The sequence below is a fragment of the Stylophora pistillata genome, chromosome 6 (assembly GCF_964205215.1).
Source record: "Stylophora pistillata chromosome 6, jaStyPist1.2, whole genome shotgun sequence".
In the NCBI taxonomy this organism is placed as follows: Eukaryota; Metazoa; Cnidaria; class Anthozoa; order Scleractinia; family Pocilloporidae; genus Stylophora; species Stylophora pistillata.
In genome coordinates, this window is record NC_142524.1 from 10,777,390 (window position 1) to 10,795,972 (window position 18,583).

General features: G+C 37.0%; 1 protein-coding gene across 1 annotated transcript; it reads right to left on the reverse strand.

The window, feature by feature from the left end:
* Positions 1-11,017: 11,017 nt before the first annotated feature.
* LOC111339315 (E3 ubiquitin-protein ligase TRIM9) lies at positions 11,018-17,447 on the reverse strand. Its single transcript, XM_022945942.2, has 7 exons — positions 16,701-17,447; positions 14,505-14,600; positions 13,401-13,634; positions 13,242-13,264; positions 12,891-13,024; positions 12,108-12,401; positions 11,018-11,680 (listed from the first exon to the last, which is right to left on the reverse strand). Exons 1-7 carry the CDS (start codon positions 17,370-17,372, stop codon positions 11,154-11,156), a joined length of 1,980 nt encoding a protein of 659 aa, XP_022801677.2. The 5' UTR covers positions 17,373-17,447; the 3' UTR covers positions 11,018-11,153.
* Positions 17,448-18,583: the final 1,136 nt, after the last annotated feature.

The window sequence follows — 18,583 nt, forward strand, 5'->3', positions numbered from 1 at the left end:
AAGACCCCATAAACCAGAGTGCCACCTGAGCTCTGCTTTTCAGTTCCTTTAGTCTCCTGGACCTTTGCTTTAAGCAAGGCTCTCCAAGTTTCTTGTCAGTACATCCTACCTCACCAAGTCTTCCTTCTAAGGCGCTAATGTGACGCTGCAGCTCTTGATTTTGCTCAGTCAGTATGGCTATGTCTTTTTCCTTCTCCTTTAAGCATTCATCTTTTACTTTCAGGGCCTCCTGCAATGCCTCCACCAGTTCTGTCTTTTTTTGCTCCAAGTCTTCAACTTTTCTTTCCCACTCTTCAATCTCTTGTCTTGTGCAAATAAGTTCTTCCTCAACACCCTCTAACGAGACGATTTCATCTTTGAAAATGCTAAGTTTGTATTTTTTTTGGTGAAGCTCACCCCTTTCTCTACTATTTCTGGCCTTTTTGTAAGTGGATTTCACCTCTCCTGCCTTCCTAGCTAAGATGCCATTTATTCGCTGCCCAGAGTCTTCGCTTATTTGTACGCAATGTCCCGGGATTAACTCATTGGCAAGACTGATGTAATCTGGGGCAGTTGCTTCGGGATCGGTTTTGTCAGTGACTTTTCCATGCCATTCTTTCAACAAGCAATACGGAATTTCAACTGCTAAAGCTAGTTTAGTTGCATCGACATCATTCCGGTTCTTGAATTTTTTGTGAGGGCTACTAATTCGGAGTTTGGTGTCCGTTTTCTGCCGTTCGCGATCGCTCAAGAAGTGGGACATTTTTTTTTTTTATTAAAGTTTACTTTCTCAACCAAAGTTCGTTCCGGCTTCGCAAATTTATGTTTAAGCGAGCCTGCTAAGTCAATGCCCAGCGGATTTAATCTTAAAGCTGCCGGGTTACATGTGCTTTAACATGGCTTCCAAAATGGTGGAGAAAGAGATAATCATGGTCGTACGTTTTAGCAATTTCGTACAAAGTCGCACAATGGCGGTCAAGAGTATAGAGGCAGAATATATCACTATCAAACCTTTAAATTTGTCCGAGGGTTTTCATCGAGTTGCGGAATATTTCGAACCAAATCTGGGGCATTAATTCATCACGAAGCGATGGAGATCGAGGGAAGATGTCCCTAGGCAAGATTTGAGCTCCAAAATGGAGTTTTTGGTATGTAATATTTACCAAAATTATAGAGCTTATGAGACATTAAGCGACTGTTTACCGGTAAATTTTGAATCGCGATTTGTCCGAACTTATCTTTCATTAAACACCTAAAAAGTCATATTGTGAGAACACCAAAACATTGCTTGTTCGATTGAGATCAAGGGAAGCAGGCTAGTTTTTCTAATGTGCGTGATATCTGAATTTTTTTATATTATGCCATACAATCCTTTGTAATCGTGGGCTGCCATTTTTAAAGTTCTGTGGAGAAGAAATTTGATCGATGTCTCCGATTTCTGGTAATGAATTTAGACCCGTTTTTTGTTATTGCTAGCTGAGTAGACTCCAACAAGGAGAAGAAGAAAATGATAAGTCCTTACGTCAGTATGCAGCTTTAGAGCAAGGCCCCACGATAAAGTTTTTAAACGGTAGTCGTCAAGAAACGTTAATAGTAAAAATATTTATGGTAGCCGGAAAAAAATTAACCGGTAGCCTTAAACGACCAAAATTATATTCTTTAAACTTACGAACCATCACCCCATTGGAACCCTCCACTATTTGGTGCACCTTTATATTATTATTACTATTATTCATATATGATTTTTTTTTTGCGAGTTCAACCTCAACTGACGTCGGTGGGCCGTTGGCCGAACGCTGTTGCAACGACGCCAAGTTAAAGCGTCATCGTTGAAACCCCGATTATTTGATTATCATTCCATAAAAAATTCAAACCAAACTTAAATTGGGACTAATTCGGTTATCACCTCGGCCTATTGAAGAGACTAAACTGAAGGCGTTATCCAAAGATGGCAGGCTTTAAATTGCGAAAGAAGGTATCAATTTTTTACAGAGCGAGATAGAGAAATTATATTGTACAATTCCTCTCCGCTTAAAGAACTGAGCATATGCCCAAAAGTCGTATTTCCATTTCAGTGGTAATGAATTCTTTTTAGTTTGTGCACACAAATATTGCAACGTCTCCTTTTTAGTGGGCACCATCAATTATAAATAAACCTTAACAAAAAATTGTAAATTTTAAAGTAGTTCAGTGTGATGTTCCTATTTTTAATTTTATTTTTATTTAGAATGTTCTTTTAGTGTCCACAATTAGCTTAGATTTAGCTAAATACTCTGACACTTAAATAAAGTTCATTCATTCATCTCATTTCCTTGGATTTTTTTTTTTTTAACGTAGCGACCATTTTAACGCGCGGGGCTGACATAAATGTACTTCGTATTTAATTGAAGAACAATAACGGGGAAAAGGCGCTCTTCGGAGATAACCTAAAAGGGAACTCGCCATCGATTACTAGATTTAGTCCTTCTTTTATCGCGCGCGTGCATTGGCACAAACATCCTTTCATCTATCTCTATCATCTTATATAGTAACAAACTGAATTTTACGCGCGTCTGCATGCTGTTCATAGCACAAATTGGATTGACTGCTACGTGATAAAGAAAAACTAAAAAACAAAGCAATCAAAACAACGCTAAAAGTATTGTGGATTACAATAATAATTATCGACGTACTTTAGGTGCTGTTTCAGAAAGCACTTTTCCCATTCGATGTAGACGACCTCTTTTATGTTAATTCAAAACTTCTCGGAGTAAGAGAATCCACCATAAAAGTGGTATCTTATACGCGTCTATATATTCAGTGGAAAAGAAGTAATGCTTATGCACAAAGTTTAAGCCGGCCATTTTAATTTGTTCAAAAACGTTAAAGGGTCTTTCCTTTTAAATACTGTACAGACGTTGTAGAAGATGCAGGAAAAGAAGTGTGAGATGATCCGGAAGGCAGGTGTTATCGAAAAAGAGAGGCGAAACAGAAAAAAAGAAAGCAAAAACAAAAAAACCAGCTATAAAAACCATGAAAATAACTCATTGACTGACGAAACTCGTTTAAAACCAGTCATGAAAAACAAATGAACTAGATCATCGTTTTAGTGCAGAGAGATACAGCTAATTCAACGTAATAATCAGTGCTTGAGTCGGCTGTGAGGGAATCTGAAACGGAACTTCAAGGATCGTTTTTGCTGAAGTAAGGAATTAAGAAAATATGACCGGGATCGGGATTAGCCGGTAGAAACCGTCGGGATCTCGGGATTGAGGAAAAATTCCGGCCGGGATGGCGGGATTGAAGAACCCTATTGGGGACCCTGTCTAAGAGCTCTTCTTCCAAAAGCTTTCTTTTCAAATATGTGGCACGTTTTGCAGACTCAAGAGCTGATGTGTGATCCCCTAGGGAAGTTGTGTCACTCCTTGAGAATGGTAGTTTTTAGTTTTTTCTGAGTGCTCCTTGCCGAAAAACTTTCTTCGTATGTCAAGGGCTCGCTGGCTAGGCTGATGAGCTGATACGATCACCTAAGGAATGGTGTGTGGCTCCCAGAGAATGATAGCTTTGAGCTGTGTCCGAGTGGTCCTCGCTGAAAACCTTTCTTCTTATGTCAAGGGCTCGTTGTTTAACTGAAGGGTTGATGTACGATCACCTAAGGAATGTTGTTTGACCCTATAGATTGGTAGCTTTGATCTGTGTCTGAGTGGTTGTCGCCGAATAACTTTCTTCGTATGTCAAGAGCTCGTTATTTAGACTGAAGGGCTGATATATGATCACCTAAGGATTGTTGTGTGACCCCAACAGAATGATAGCTTTGAGTTGTGTCTGAGTGTTCCTCGCCGAACAACTTTCTTCTTATGTGAAGGGCTCGCTGGCTAGACTAAGGGCTACTGTATGTTTACCTAAGGAATGCTGTATGACCCCTAAAGCATAGTAACTTTTGGCGGTGTTTGAGCCTTTCTCGCGGAATAACGCTCGTCTGATGTCCAGGGCACACTTTGCTGACTTAGTGCTGACGCATAATCACTTAGGGAATGTTGTGCGAAGGCAAGACAAAGGTAACTTTGGGCTGTGTCCGAATGTTCCTCGCCAAACAACTTTCGGGTTATGTCAAGTGCACGTTGGGAAGACTGAAGAGCTGATGCAAAGTTACCCCCGCACCTTTGTAGGCTCCCAAGTAACAAGTACATGCTAGATGTGCTAGGGTCTTGTTCTCCAAAAAGCTTTCGTGTGGTGTCTGGTGCACGTTGTGCAGACTGGAGAGCGGTGGCAAAGTCACCTGACTTGAGGTGTGAAACTACAGTTGAAATTTCATTCCTCCAGAGGCTTTGTGCTAAACAAGCGATTTCTTTCCGTTTTCTTTCCGTTTTCTATCTTGGTCAGCAACATCTGTATACAGTGAAGAAGTATCTTTAGTTGGATTATTGGGTGTCAGGTAATCATCTGTTTAAATTACAAACAAAAATAAGGATCTATTACGGCTTTCAACGTTATGTACTTCACGGATATTTATTTTCAAAAGCTTACTTGAGGTTCTCCATGTAGTTGGCTCAAGGCTACGATTCCAATATGATGAATATTTCATAAATAACAAATTGAACAAACACTCCAAAGAACATCTCACTTTTCCAGTTAGCTTGTTAGCTCAGTTGGTAGAGCGCTGCACCGATATCGCAGAGTTCATGAGTTCGAATCCCGTACAGCCTTGACATTTTTTCAGGACTGACATTTTTTCAGGCTTTATTCTCACTTCTGCTTAAGTAGTGATCATCACTGCGAAGATCGCTCTCACACTCATTTCTTTAACCGCAGGTCACATCTAAGATTGTATCATATTCACAAATGTTCAGTAATGATTAGGTTGATTTCAACCCCCTCAATAGACCACTTTCATAAATGGCTTCCGGATTAATATTCTTTTGTTTAAATTTAAATTAGCCTTTCTGGCCTCGTTCTCCAGTACAAAATTGAAAAGAATATATTATCTCAAGCGAGGCCAGAAAGGCTAATTTAAATTTAAACAAAAGAATATTAATCCCGCAGCCATTTATGACAGTGGTCAATATAAGCCTGAATATTAATAGTCCCTTTTACAGTTGTGGGCTTGGTGGCCAAGCCTTTGAACAGGAGTGAGGCTAAGGGTGACCCTGTTGTGATAGAGGCCTGTATCTAGTTAGCATGATAACAAAGTAATTTGCATTTGAAAAGCAGCAACATCTCTATCATAACAAGGTCACCCTAAGCCTCACTCCTGTTCAAAGGTTTGGCCACCAAGCCCACAACTGTGAAAAGGACTATTGCTTCCTGGGTAGATTGTGGTTAATTATCAGGCAAATAATGATAAAGAAAATAAAAAACAAAAAAAGGCATCTTACGATATTTCACTTTGAGAGCTGGGCACACATTGTGCAATGCACTTTTAAATGGTTACAAAATTTTCCATGATCTCCTCCGCATTTTTTTATATGAAGCGCTAGAATCTTCTAAAAAAGGGACTAGTTTCGTTTCTTAAAACCACAAGGATAAGCACTTAATTTTACGGTGAAAGCCCTTTACTTCGACGTTCGTCTGGACATGAAAGCAGTTTTGTCGCAAACTTTTCCGATAGGATGTACAGGGTTTTAAAGTGAGGAAAAGACGATTAAATCATAAAAAGAGTTTAACGAAGCGACCTTAACTAAAACCACAGGCATCAAACATTTGAAGTCGAAACTGAATAAGTATTCACCTAGCAAGTTCAAAGCTGCCCCCTGTTTTTAAGTGGTCACTTGTGCCAGCATGTTTCGAAAGTCGTCTTTAGTTGGCAATTCTTCCATTTTGTGACTGAAGGCTTTTAAATCCGAGCTGATGTCCTCCACACGTTGTTGTAGAAAACTGATTTGTTGATGTTGAAATTGATTCTGTAGTTGTAGAAAACTTATCTGTTGTTATTGTAATTTATTCTTTTCTTGTAGAAAACTTACATGAGCCCGATATTCCTCTTTGATACGTTCTTAGTTTACGAACCTCATTTGTGGGAAATTCTGACTCTGTTAAACCACCAATGGCATCAATAGGGTCCTTCTTGACACCAAGAGCATTGAATGCGTCTGTAGCGTGCTGCACGTAGCTTTCACAATTTCAGAGGAGTGCGAGTGACAAAGCGAATTTCTTAAAAGTCGAAGGTGATCAGTTGCAAGAGCAAACATTTCAGCATTGTTTCCACTCAGGCTCGTTACCGATGCATGGAACACTCCATGAGCCATTTTTAGAGGTTTCACAAACAGCTCCCCAAGTGTCTTGAGATGACCTCTACTGTCGAGCAAAGCAAAGGACTTGGCGTAAATGGTGGCCTTGACCAGAGCGGTGTTATCTCATTCTTCATAGGAGAGGTTTGTGGAAGCTTGAGATTTTTGGGGCTACCCTCTGAAGCGAGAAATAATATTCTCTCGACAAGGGAGTCATCCCACAGTTGATGACCGGAAAGATGTGTCAAGCTGTTGTCCCACATGGACTTGAAAGTCTGAAGTGAGGCCTTTGGGAACTCATTCACTACAATGAAGGCGAATTTGAGATAGTTTAACTGCTCGTCCCGATATGGTTGTAGCGCCATCTTGTTTCAGTGGCAACCTCCAAGGTTATAAAGTATACTTTTTAAACCTTGGCAATCTGAAGAACGATATGGATTTGCAATAAGATAATCACCGGTAAAACAGATTGGCTAATAAATATATTTAGCATTTAAAGGCATCCTGATGGGAAATAGTATCTTTGGTATTTACGGATCACGTATACTCGGTATAAAACATCCCGCAGTCGTGCCCGCATAATTTGATCGGCAGTGGAATAATATTGCAATGAATTGATACCAATGATAGGACAACTGTTATGCTGTGAACGTGAGTGACGTTATTAAAAAGCCCAAACGTTTCTCAAATGCACAGGGCTGTATAGGGTAAGTTGAGTGTTCTTTCTCTTATCGCCTCTCAGCGAAGTCTAATTCTTGTTCAGGGTTTGGTTGATATGCTTCCTCAGGATTATTCAATATAAGGGTGAATCAATGGCAGGGACTTGAGTTTGTAACATTGATGTAAATGTATTCCCAGTGAGGTCTGATTTCGAAAGCAGTGTTAAAAAATAGCGGCCAACAAACTAAAAGAGGAAAGCTGTTTTCTTTTTGTAGAGGACGGTAGACAATTTACATAGATTAAAGACTTGCACAATAGACTAGCATACGATGTTCTCGTTTGTTTTTTCTTTTTAGCTTCGTTTCTTAATGGTTTAACAACTTTCTTTTACTTGATAGGTTTATTGACCACACTGATCAACATTGAAATCAAAATATTTTTAGTATTAGCTGTAATTTTTCGCCTGAGCTCTTGTTCACAAACAATGTGCAATCAGTTGTATCAAAACTTCTGTCTTTCTAGATAACATGGATTTCCATTTTTGCATTCAATATCTGGATTTGTTGTCATCAACCTAGGTATACTCTACACGAACTATCCCGCGCTCAGTTTCACAATTTGCTCAGACATTTTGTCCAGTTTCATCACTGCTTTGGCGCCTAACGGCGCGAATTACATCGAGGCGTAAAGTTAAACACTCCTTCAAAATCCTCTGGCTATAATAAAACATCAATAACCTGAAACTGTTTGAAATAGTTATAATATGGAGCCATTATCTTCTTGTAATTAGCACATCTTGTAATTGTAAAAGATGTGCTTTGAATATCATGTAACATTCTTGTCTTGTAACCCACATGTTTATTTACTCGTTTCATCTATTGCTTAGTATAATAAGAGTTCTTTTTGTTGTCACCACATCGTTTTGCTCGACCTACCTTCAGGACAACTGCGAGTGAAATCAGTCGTATGAGACTACCAGTTCAAATAGCGCCGGTCGACATTAATTACTCTACATTGAGATTGAGTCAGTCACCAGATACGGCGTTGAAACTAAGCGGGCTGTGGCTTTGAAAACTTCAAAACTATCGAGAATCTTTGAACCAAGCATTGGAGTCTTAAATTTCACACCTGAAATTTCAACACAATGTTGATGAACAATAAAAGGACATCAGCTCCATAACTACCCTAAGATAAAAATGAAAAAAACAAACCGACAAATAAACTAAAGCTCAAAGACATTCAACAAGATTCAAACTTCATCGTACTTTCCATGAAATGGAAACCGAAAACTGTTGGGAAACAGCGGAAGTTTCGAGTAATCAGCATTCCAACTTACCCATATTGGTGGAGACCGGCTTTGTTGCATAATTTGCTCATTGAATGATTAACTTGTAGTGGGTCTATAAAATTACCTTAATCGAAGATATCAAGGTTGAAGTCGTCATAAAGAAAAGTTTTAGGATGGTAACAAATTATAGGGTAACGTTTAACAGACGAAGTCTGCAAAGTCATGTGATGAGTGGAATTTCCCTTACGCAACAACTGTATGCAATGAATGAAAGCCACAGGTTTACCATAAGTTCGCTGTACCGTGTCGTATAATGCAAGCCCACAGATCACCAGTGGATGGTCACATAGTTTACTTAAGTCTCTATAAGTAGCGATCTTATATACCGTAGACTTTGAAACTTTTCGTCATGATGACTAAAAGTTTCTAAAGGGGGATTCTTATGACAGCACAAATATTGTTAAAAACCTGAAAAAGGTACTCGCCAGGTTCAAGTGGCTACAAACAGTTATGCATTAGGGTTGGGGACTTAATTGAAATATGCAGCTTTGAGATTAAGGGTACATTCATCAGCTGTTAAATAAGCTTCACGAAGACAAAATCAATTTTTAGTCCTGAGCGAGACGCGTCTCGCTTCAGGGAGAAATGGAAATGATGGATTTTGAACTTAAAAATCTTCTCAGGACGGAAAGGAAATGCTTTAAGCTAGCGAGGTATTGTTTAAGGGTAGCAAGTGATAAAATCAGAGACAAAAGCGCTTTGGTAGAACTAAAACTTGAGACATCTAAGGGACTGATTTATATTGGAGCACTTTCGTCATTTTCAATCAGGCCAACCCTCAGCTATCCTTACTCCTCTTAGCGCAACATTGTTTTTTTTTTTTTTTTTTTTTTTTTTTTTTTTTTTTGGTATAGTATTAAATATATTAACCAGTAGTTTCACTAGCAACCTTTGTGGCTTCCCTTGGTGTTGATGTATGGGATCCCATGAAAATGGGTTCCCACTCCACTGATGAGCAAACTCGTGATCAGTGGGTAAAAAAGGAACAAAGCGTATGCAAGGGTGGGATTGAGTGTGTAAAATGAACATAAAAGTTAGGTGTTAAAATTGAGGGAGCGACTTCTGTAACAACAGCACGCTCCTAAACTCAATTTAAATTTTTTTTTTTAATTAGCTTTTTGTGTGTGTGCGTTTTTTTTTTCTTTTCGAACTACTATTTAGTAGAATTAGCTTTGGAAGGTAGGTTGGTACATCGAAAAATTACTCAATTTCGGCAATACCTCTTTTAAGTCCATATACTCCGTGACAGCAGCCAGAAGTAGAGCAGCTTGCTTTAAGGATCTCTACGGGCTAAAGGCATTGAAGCCTCCATCACAAAAAAAGAAAAAAAAAAAAAACATGCGAATAATCAATTTTACAAATGTGCTTAGTTGCCAAGCCATTGAACAGAAGTGACGCTATACCTGCCTGATATAATAGAGACATTAAGAAAATACTCATGTACATAATTGACAAGCAACAATGTTGCTATCAAACTAGGGTCAACTGAAAGCTTAGTTTTGTGCAAAGGCTGGGCAACTACTTGAAAGCACACTATACTGTAAAGTAGACTATTAACTCAACAAGTTCAGAACAGGTAGACACCTATACATTACATTGCACACCCTACTTAACATAATCACTCCTAAAAAAATTATTCAAATCACCGTTTTTGATGCATTGTCTTTAATTTTATGAATACACATTTGCCTTAAACATACCATATATTAAGTTTCTCTTTACTGTTCAGTTTACTTTGCATGTAATTTAAGGATTCGCATGATCACTTTACATATAAAACAGTTTTCTTACTGCAATAAATAACACCAATATATTAAATAATATTCATATTATTTATCATCACACAATATTAAGAAACTTCAACATGAGAATTAAAGGCCCTTAAAAAACAGAGAAATCTTATTAATTTTTTAAAAAAGTAACTAAAACATTACAACCTTTATTTTCCTAGGTGACTACACTCATCAGCAAACAAAGACAGAATTAATTCTGTAACTGATTAATGGACAATTGATTAAAGGAAAGGCTCCAATATCAAAAGAATACAAAACAAAACAAGCTTTCATCCAGTTTATAAACAAAAAAAAAGTCAGAATAATCTCAAGGTCACAATCGAAAAACTTCAGCCTACTGTTTTATCTTGGTTTACTTTCAGTTTTTTGTTTTGGAGGCAGTGCAGCCAAATGGCTGAATGTGTGGTTTGCTAGTCACAGATTCATGACCTAACACCCTACTTTCCACTAAATTTGTCCTACATTGGCTTTTAAGTTCAATTCCTTAGCTGCACGAAATAAATATAGCCAAAAGGACTATGTCTAACCAACTGGGATTTTTAATCAAATTTTGTTTATGTGGAAATTTTTTCCCTATTTGTGTTGTCCCTGAAAAGCCCCCATTGGAGCTTATTATTAAATTTTCAAGAGTGTACTTAGGGATTCCCTAATCATGAGAGGTTCTTTAAGCTTGTTAGATGCAAAATGATTTTCTTTCACTTAAAAATCAACAGTGCTATAAATAACATTTTTCTTTGTAACTCAATCTGTTGTAAATAACTTATTTATAACAAATTTTACATCAAAAAAGATAAATTAGTATTAAATAATAGAGTTTTTGTAGATAACTTTCTTCCCTCCTTTAAATAACTTTTAGGTTTTTTTTTTTAAGAATCTCATGCCTTGGATTAATTTTCATTGGCATTTAGTGCACTCATAACATGCCCACCTTTTTACACTACAGACCATGGTCTAGAATTTTTTCAGTGCCATTTGTAGCAAAGCAGAAAAATGCAAACCAGCAGGAAAAAAGATGGTTAACAAGTCTTTGAGATTGGTCAGTGTGGGAAAAATGTGACCTTTATAGTTGTTGAGTACTACCCTTTTCCCATACCAACCCTCGATCCACCTGGTAGATAACAGATACTAGTATGCATTTTGAACCTACAAATTCTGATTGTTTTTCCTCTACTTGTTGTTATTAATAAATTCCTCCTCTGGAGGCTCAAGCCCAGTATGCAATGTGATTTGTACATTACGACTCAAACTAAATGCTGCGTAAAATGCCTCTGAAGTATCAGGCAGTCGCATGAGACCTCTTTTCTGGTCATTCAAATAGTATGTCACTTTGTGGTTTGGTATGTCCAGTAATACTCCAATAACAGAACCAACCTCAACCCCACCATCACGGCGATTGGAGTGTTCATTGTTGTGGCGAAACCAGCTTCGACTGCTATCAATGTACATACACCATGCCTTGTCATCTTTTCCCAGAATGGAATCCTTGATGGTGCTCGCTAAGGCAACACCAACAGCAGGATCAGGGTTTCCATCATAACGATCAATGGTCACCTCCCAGTAGTGACAGCCTCTGGAAAAACCAATGTTACCCAGCACAACCCTGTCATCAAAACTGGTGCATGTTGTTGTTGTGTCATCATTTGTAAGAACTATGTCTGGATGGGCAGTTGCAGGATCCAGAGAGAACCAGGCAACTGAAATACAGGGGAAAAAATAAGCATAAGTATGTAGTTGAGCACTTCAAGGCCAGACTTGCTGTCCTCTTGAATACCTTTGTTGCAAATTTATCTTAAAGGACTGACCCCTAGAAGAGTCGTATCTATACCTGTCTATCAAAGGTCATGAAAACTGAACCCCTGCAAAATGTCCTTTCCACCACCCCCTTAGCGCACTTAAAGGGTTAAGTCATGCTCAGAACTAAATTGTTTCACTTTAAATTGCTCTGCAATTATACCCAAATTTTTTTATGAATTAAAGACCAGATCATATAGTTTACAAAAAATTGTTCCAAACCAACAAATTTGAACTACTTGAATTTGCACATTTCATTGGGGAGACTCTGAGAAATGAAGAAAACATTTCACTCGAATATGTAACAGTTACTGTCTTTTAATTCCTCACCGTCAGATGTTGTCAAATACACCTCATCACTTGGTGCACCCTCTCCAGCTTTGTTAAAACCCTTGACTCTTGCTCGGTACGTTGAGTTAAACTGTAGGCCAGATACAGTGCATTCCAAACAACTCCCGCGATAAACCTCCAGGAAATTGTCCTCTTTACCACTTGAAGTACCATCATCAATCTCAACCACATAGCCATCCACACAGCTCTGTTTGATGCGAGGTCTCCATGATAATGTGATGGCATTGTTTGTGACCGTGCATTCATCTGGAACTATTTCTGGAGCTATTGGGGCTGCAAAGAAAATTTATAAACAAGTAAATAAATAAATAAATAAATAAAATGGAGGACGCTATAAGGAGCTATTTTTGGTCAAACATATCACACACAGTAAATGTTGGTTTCTTAATTTCTATAACAACTGCATTCATGGATACATGGATGGTTCCAAAATACACTTTTTTTTTTGTAAACCACCAACAGCTAATACACCATTAACACACTTGCAAAACATGTTCAGCTAAATGTACTGGATTTAACTGGATGATAATCAGACACAATCAAAACTGAAAACCTGAATTTTCCATAGGTTTTAAGAAGTCACTAACTTCTTGAAGTTTCGATGAGCTAAATATGAGGTTGACAAAAATCAGTTAAAGAAGCTGTTACTATGAAGAAAACACTTTTCAACCATGTTTGACAAAACAGCTTTTAAACATGTTAATGATTTGAATTGGTGTGAATGAGGTATAAGTCTCAAATATCACAGAATTGTTTGTTTACCTTTGAGTTCTATGAAGTGCAAATCATGGAGGGCTTGTATTGCCCCTGATGTGTCCAAAGTCAATTCCAGTTCCACACCAGTAGTTGGTTCAAGTTTTACTTCTTTTGACCACTGATTAATAATGTTCAAAATTCTGTGATTGTGTAGAAGAAAATAGAAAATGAATAAATTAATAGCTGCTCAATCAGACAGTAACTTTTAAGCTTGAGTGCTATGTACTGGAATAAAATGTTCCTTGCAATATAATAACAAGCTCAATTTTGGTACCGGCTGGTACCTCCTTATTCACAACTTCACTTCTCAAGCAGTAATCATTGTCTTACAACCAATATTTAAAAAAATCAACTCACCTTCCATTTAGAGAGTTTGCAACCTGGAAAGATAATAATAAAATCATTATAGACCCATCAGGATCAATTTATCCACATTCATATAAATTCTCCCAAATTTCTGCAATTAACAACCACCATCATTGATCAAATGATTTTATATCTCAAAAACATTCTTACCAACAGAAAAGAGGCTGCATCTGTTCCCTGTAAACATTCATGAGCATATTGCAGAACCCCTGCCACTTTTTTACCCTTTTCTTCACAGGCTTTGATTTGCTCTTTGACCTTCTGCATCTTAGAGTTCATCTCTGTTGTGATGGCTTCAATTAACTCCACTTTACGCTGCTGTATGAAATTTATCAATGAATCACATTGAGCTACCACACTGGCTTCAAACTCCAAACCATTTTCCTGGAAAAAGGAAATTTGAGAAATGAATGGATGAATGGATGATGAATGATTTTAATAACCTGACCCCTATTAATTGAGAATGGTTAATCATTAGTGTGTATTGCATGACTTTGAATGACATATAGATGTACATGTTTGTTGAGTTTGCATACTATAGGCTTAAAAAAAACAGTTGAATTAAGCACATGGCCATAAAGTCCTTGTGTTCTTTTTGCCGCACTCCTCCTGTTCTGGCACTTTGATGGTTAATTCCCAAGATCCAATTGTTAACTCTCCCTTGTAGCTACTAAACATTTCCTGTTAAATTAGTTGGGAGAATTTGAGGTAAGATCAAGATATCACCAACCAGATAAGTTTTTGGACTCTCATTACCTGTTTGTTGAATAATTTATGGTTATTATAGGGAGAAGTTGCATGTTAATCACTCATGGGAGCATTAATACTCTCAAGTATCCTACTTTTGAAAAATCAAATTTTATCAGCTTCGTCTCTTCAATTCATACCCCATGATTGGCTTTATTCAATCTACAAAACCATCGTTATGATAATTTTCACTGTCATTATCATCATCAAGTACCATAATCAATATGAGTACTAGAAAAGTTACAGTTTTTGAACAAAATCTTTTTCAAAGCAGTATATGTTTCCAGAAATTTTGACCCTATATAAGTTATTAATAAATTATAATCATAACCAAATTGATTAGGCAGTGCCATTTTGCAAAGCCTAGGTGCCACAGGTCACCAGGTTTTGTGTTTGGATAACCTGTGTAACTCTACTCAGTTTTTTGAAAGATTTAAGACCCTGGAACCTCAGATTAAGTTTCGAGACAAGAGCTGCTGATTTGAAACACAGCTGTGAGTATATTACCTGGATTATTGAGCAGTTTCCATTAAGACACTGAATAAAGTTTTTCAAATCGTTATTTTTCCCATCCAGTAACTTCATGCTGGCTAAAAGTTCAGCCTACAAAAAAAAGAAAAAAACATAATAGAATAAGGACAAATTATCTTAGAGAAAAAATAGCTTTTTTCTAATACAGAGAATCTGTCTTTTTTTTCATATTTGCTTACATCTGTGTGAAAGGAAAATTATTTCACTTTCACAGTGTTTTTCATTTACATCACTGCTCAGAAAAATCAAATTGACATTCAAATCCTTGTAATATTGATAAAGGTGTTTGTTCCATGATCCTTACCTGCACTTTCTTTTTGTTTTTTTCAGAATATTTCAGTTATGTCACTGACAAAAACATCTTTCACTTTCCTCACAATTTTAAACATTTCAACTTCCTTCTTCTTCACATTGCAATTACACAACTATCACAGGATATTTAAATTGCCACAAGAACCAAAGCCACCAGCTCATATTTTTTTGAGCCAGTGACTAAAACCTGCTGCCATCTTGGTCATCATGTCAAGAAGAAAATCATTTTTGCAACTGGCCTTGCAGCAAAAGTTGCCAATTTTGCAGTCCTAAGCAAGTTCTAATAAATTCATTTAGTATTCATTGTCTAATGTTGAGACAAACAATTGTATTGAGTGTTAAGGTTTCACAAAACGTCCTATTTCCTTTTGTTTTTTTTTGTTTGTTTCTTTGGTAACTAAAGAATTTATTTCTCAGGTGAACATACATTTCCTAATTTTGAAAAGAGCTGAGCTTGGAGCCTTGACAGCTTTGTTAGGAAGGTGTCTGAAGCGCTATAGGTGATTGAATGATCAAAGACTCAAATGTTCTTGTCAGCACTTAAAATTCCTCTTCCTCAACATGGCTGTGTCAAAGACTAGAAAACATCCCATGTCACTTTCATTGCCCACTTTAAAAGCCACCCTCTTCATTTTCATCATTGTCCAAAAACAATTCCATCAAAATTGAAATTGTTGCAGTAGACAAGATGTCTAATGATCACTTTGTCTGAGACTAATGACCTGCCACCCTGAGTCTCCTGTCTATTGTAGATAATTTTCCTTGTCAAACAAGTTGCTGCATCAATTATTTCTACAATAATATAATTACAAAGTGTAAAATTTTTGGTTTGAAAAAAGGTGAGAAACAAAAGTGAAAAAAAAAAAAAAAAAGCACAGGTGTTGCAAATTTTCAGAGTAATAATAAACATAAATAGGGTTAGGTAGTCATAAACATTCAGATTCTATTCCTAATGATAGAATTTTTTCTGAGTATGCTGAAATGTCACTCACAAATAATTATCCTTTTTAACTAGCAGGAAAGGCCTTAAAAATTTTCATCTTCATTTGGTAGGTATTTCAAATTATTTTGAAGCAACCCAAGTTAAAGATGACAATTAAAATAGGATAGGAGAAAAATTTCAGTGAAAGAACAATTTTCAGAATTAAACATGACTGCGTTGGGAAAAATCACCAGTCTCAAATGTCCTTTTAAAATAGGTATACTGTTTCGATATAAGTAGAAAATATTTGTAACATCTGTAACTCTAGTGAGAACAAAATAATTGGGGGTACAAAACAAAATGTCATTCTGGGTGAACAATTTTGCAAATGTTTACCATACACAAATTACAAACTGAAAAATTAAACTATCATAATAGTAAATTTCTAAAATTGTCTCATAGAAATGAAATTAAATACATTAATGTACATTCAGTTTTTTCAACAAAGTATATTTAAATATCCCCAAAATGGGGCTTCGATGCAAAAGCAAAAAAAAAAATTTATTTTCAAAATAGCTCTTAACCATGATCTTCCCATTTTGACTTCGATAACTTCGCTTGAAACTTTACTTGTAACCATTAAATATTCACTCTCTAAAATTTGCATATTGTCGAAGATCTTTCCAAGGTAAAAGAATTGTCGCAAATTAAGAGCCAGTAAAAGCTGGAGAGGCAACCTCAACTTATGTGATTTCCCACAATTTCTTCGTAAAAAAAAGGGAAATACAAAACTGAAAAACAAATCACAGGTGTTACAGTTAATCGCAAGGATAGTTTATACGAATTCTCAGTGGAGGGGAGTTCATAAAGTTAGCTGATTTACCTCTTCTGGTCAGAGATAAAATAATACGAATTTGATATGATTTTTTTCTTTGTACCTTTTGCTCTTTAAACATCGCTCCCAACGCTTTCACTTCATGGCCACTGTGCTGTCCCCGCTCCAAACACACATAACAAACAGGAATACGGCAGAATACACAGTACATGCTGATGTTTTCTTCGCTGTGGCTTCCGCACTTTACTACAGTCGGTTTGTTAGGCGACTTCAAACTTGTGGGAGGAATCAACGAGTGTTTCGCTAAAGGACCACGGCTAGGATGACAGGTTTTACAACATCGATCGCAATAAGCAACTTCACATTGTTCGCACATAACCGTTGCTTGACAAGGTTGGGTTTCCTCGCAAAGTTGACAATAAACAATTCCATTCGATTTAGCATAATACCGATTAACAATATTTTCCAATAGGCGGTTGCGGGGAAATCCACTGATCCCTTGGTCGTCGAGGGGAAATAGTTTGCTGCATGTTGGACACTTTAAACACGGTAGATTTCCTATGCTTTGATACAAATGATTCATGTCGTACAAAGTGATGTACGGTGTTTCCTCAGTGTCAACCTGTGTTCCATTTCGATCGGTCGCAGATTTCTCTCCACCGGTAGTTGTCAACGTGGATTGCGAACAACCCAAGCAAATGTTGTGAGAACAAGGCAGGATTATAGGGTTTACATACGGCTTGTTGCAAACAGGACAACTTAATTCTGCCTCCATTTCCTAGGGATTTTTTCCGTGCCTGAGCTCTATACTGAACGACACGATTACGCGCGGTCAAAGATGACTGCAAAATCTGTTTAGTTTTTCATGCACGAACAATTAGCGCCAAATTAGCACGTGTCAGTCTGGCAATGCTGATTGGTTGATATCTATAGAAAGGCGTTGTGATTGGTCACTGCTGGTGTTATTGACTTGATCCAGCTGTATTTCAAATGGTTTTCTTGGGAAAACCACCTTACACTAATCCCTTAAATATGGGATCTTTACGAAAAAAATAAATAATTGCACATTTAATTTGACATTCTGATGCAGATCTTCAGAGCATATTCAAGTAGATCACAGACGAAACAATTTTGTGATAATCACCCATTTTCTCTGTGAGTTTTACAGGTTTAGAAATAAATTTATTTTCAAAAGTGCCACAGCAAGAGGTGAATATTTTGCCAGCATCTAATGAAATAATTTTAAAGTATTACAATAAATACACGTGCCAGCAATTAACATGACAATATTGTCGCATGCCCGCCATTCATATCCCCACAACAGGGCTCCGTGTTATGTGAAACAATAAAAACGAATCGCAAAATAGACCCTTTGAAACCGCAATCAATTGTGCTTTTACATTCATGACCTTCTAAGAGAATCTGTCAAGGCTACAACTTGCCTTAGACAACGAAATTGACTATAAAACTAAAATAACGCTTGAAAATTCACCCAACGGTGACTGTATGTGCCCCACATTTAGATCAATATTCATTCGTATAGGAGGAATTCGAAGGCACGTGAAAGCTTATGTACGGAGCCTATTTACAAAAGCATATTAACACTCTTAGTCGTGTCAATTTAATTTATTAGTTACATATCTTCATGTGTTCATTTCTCCCATCGTGTTTGTTTGAAGTCTATTCATCAGAAAGTGCTCATATACGTTGGAGACAGGTTTTTTTGTTCTACTTGTCTAAAGCGAATGTGCCATTTAATCCCTTGTTCACCACTGTTAAAACGAAAAAACCACAACAAAGCAAAAGAAAATTAAAAGAAGGAAAGAAACGGGTAAAAAACTCGGAGAATAAGGCGAACAATTTCACTATTTAAATAGGATATGTGCTTCTGGTAGTGGAGAAACCCTTGTATAACGAACTTTTCTTTAGACACGCCAAATGTTCACCATGAAAGGATAGGAAGGAAATCAAATATTATGCAACACT

Excerpts from the sequence above, each read along its gene's own strand:
- LOC111339315 (XM_022945942.2), bottom strand. The coding sequence starts at position 17,372 with ATGGAGGCAGAATTAAGTTGTCCTGTTTGCAACAAGCCGTATGTAAAC. Across the intron at positions 14,601-16,700 it reads CGATGTTTAAAGAGCAAAAG|GCTGAACTTTTAGCCAGCAT; the intron begins GTACAAAGAAAA and ends TTTTTTTTGTAG. Across the intron at positions 13,025-13,241 it reads GCAAACTCTCTAAATGGAAG|AATTTTGAACATTATTAATC; the intron begins GTGAGTTGATTT and ends ACACAATCACAG.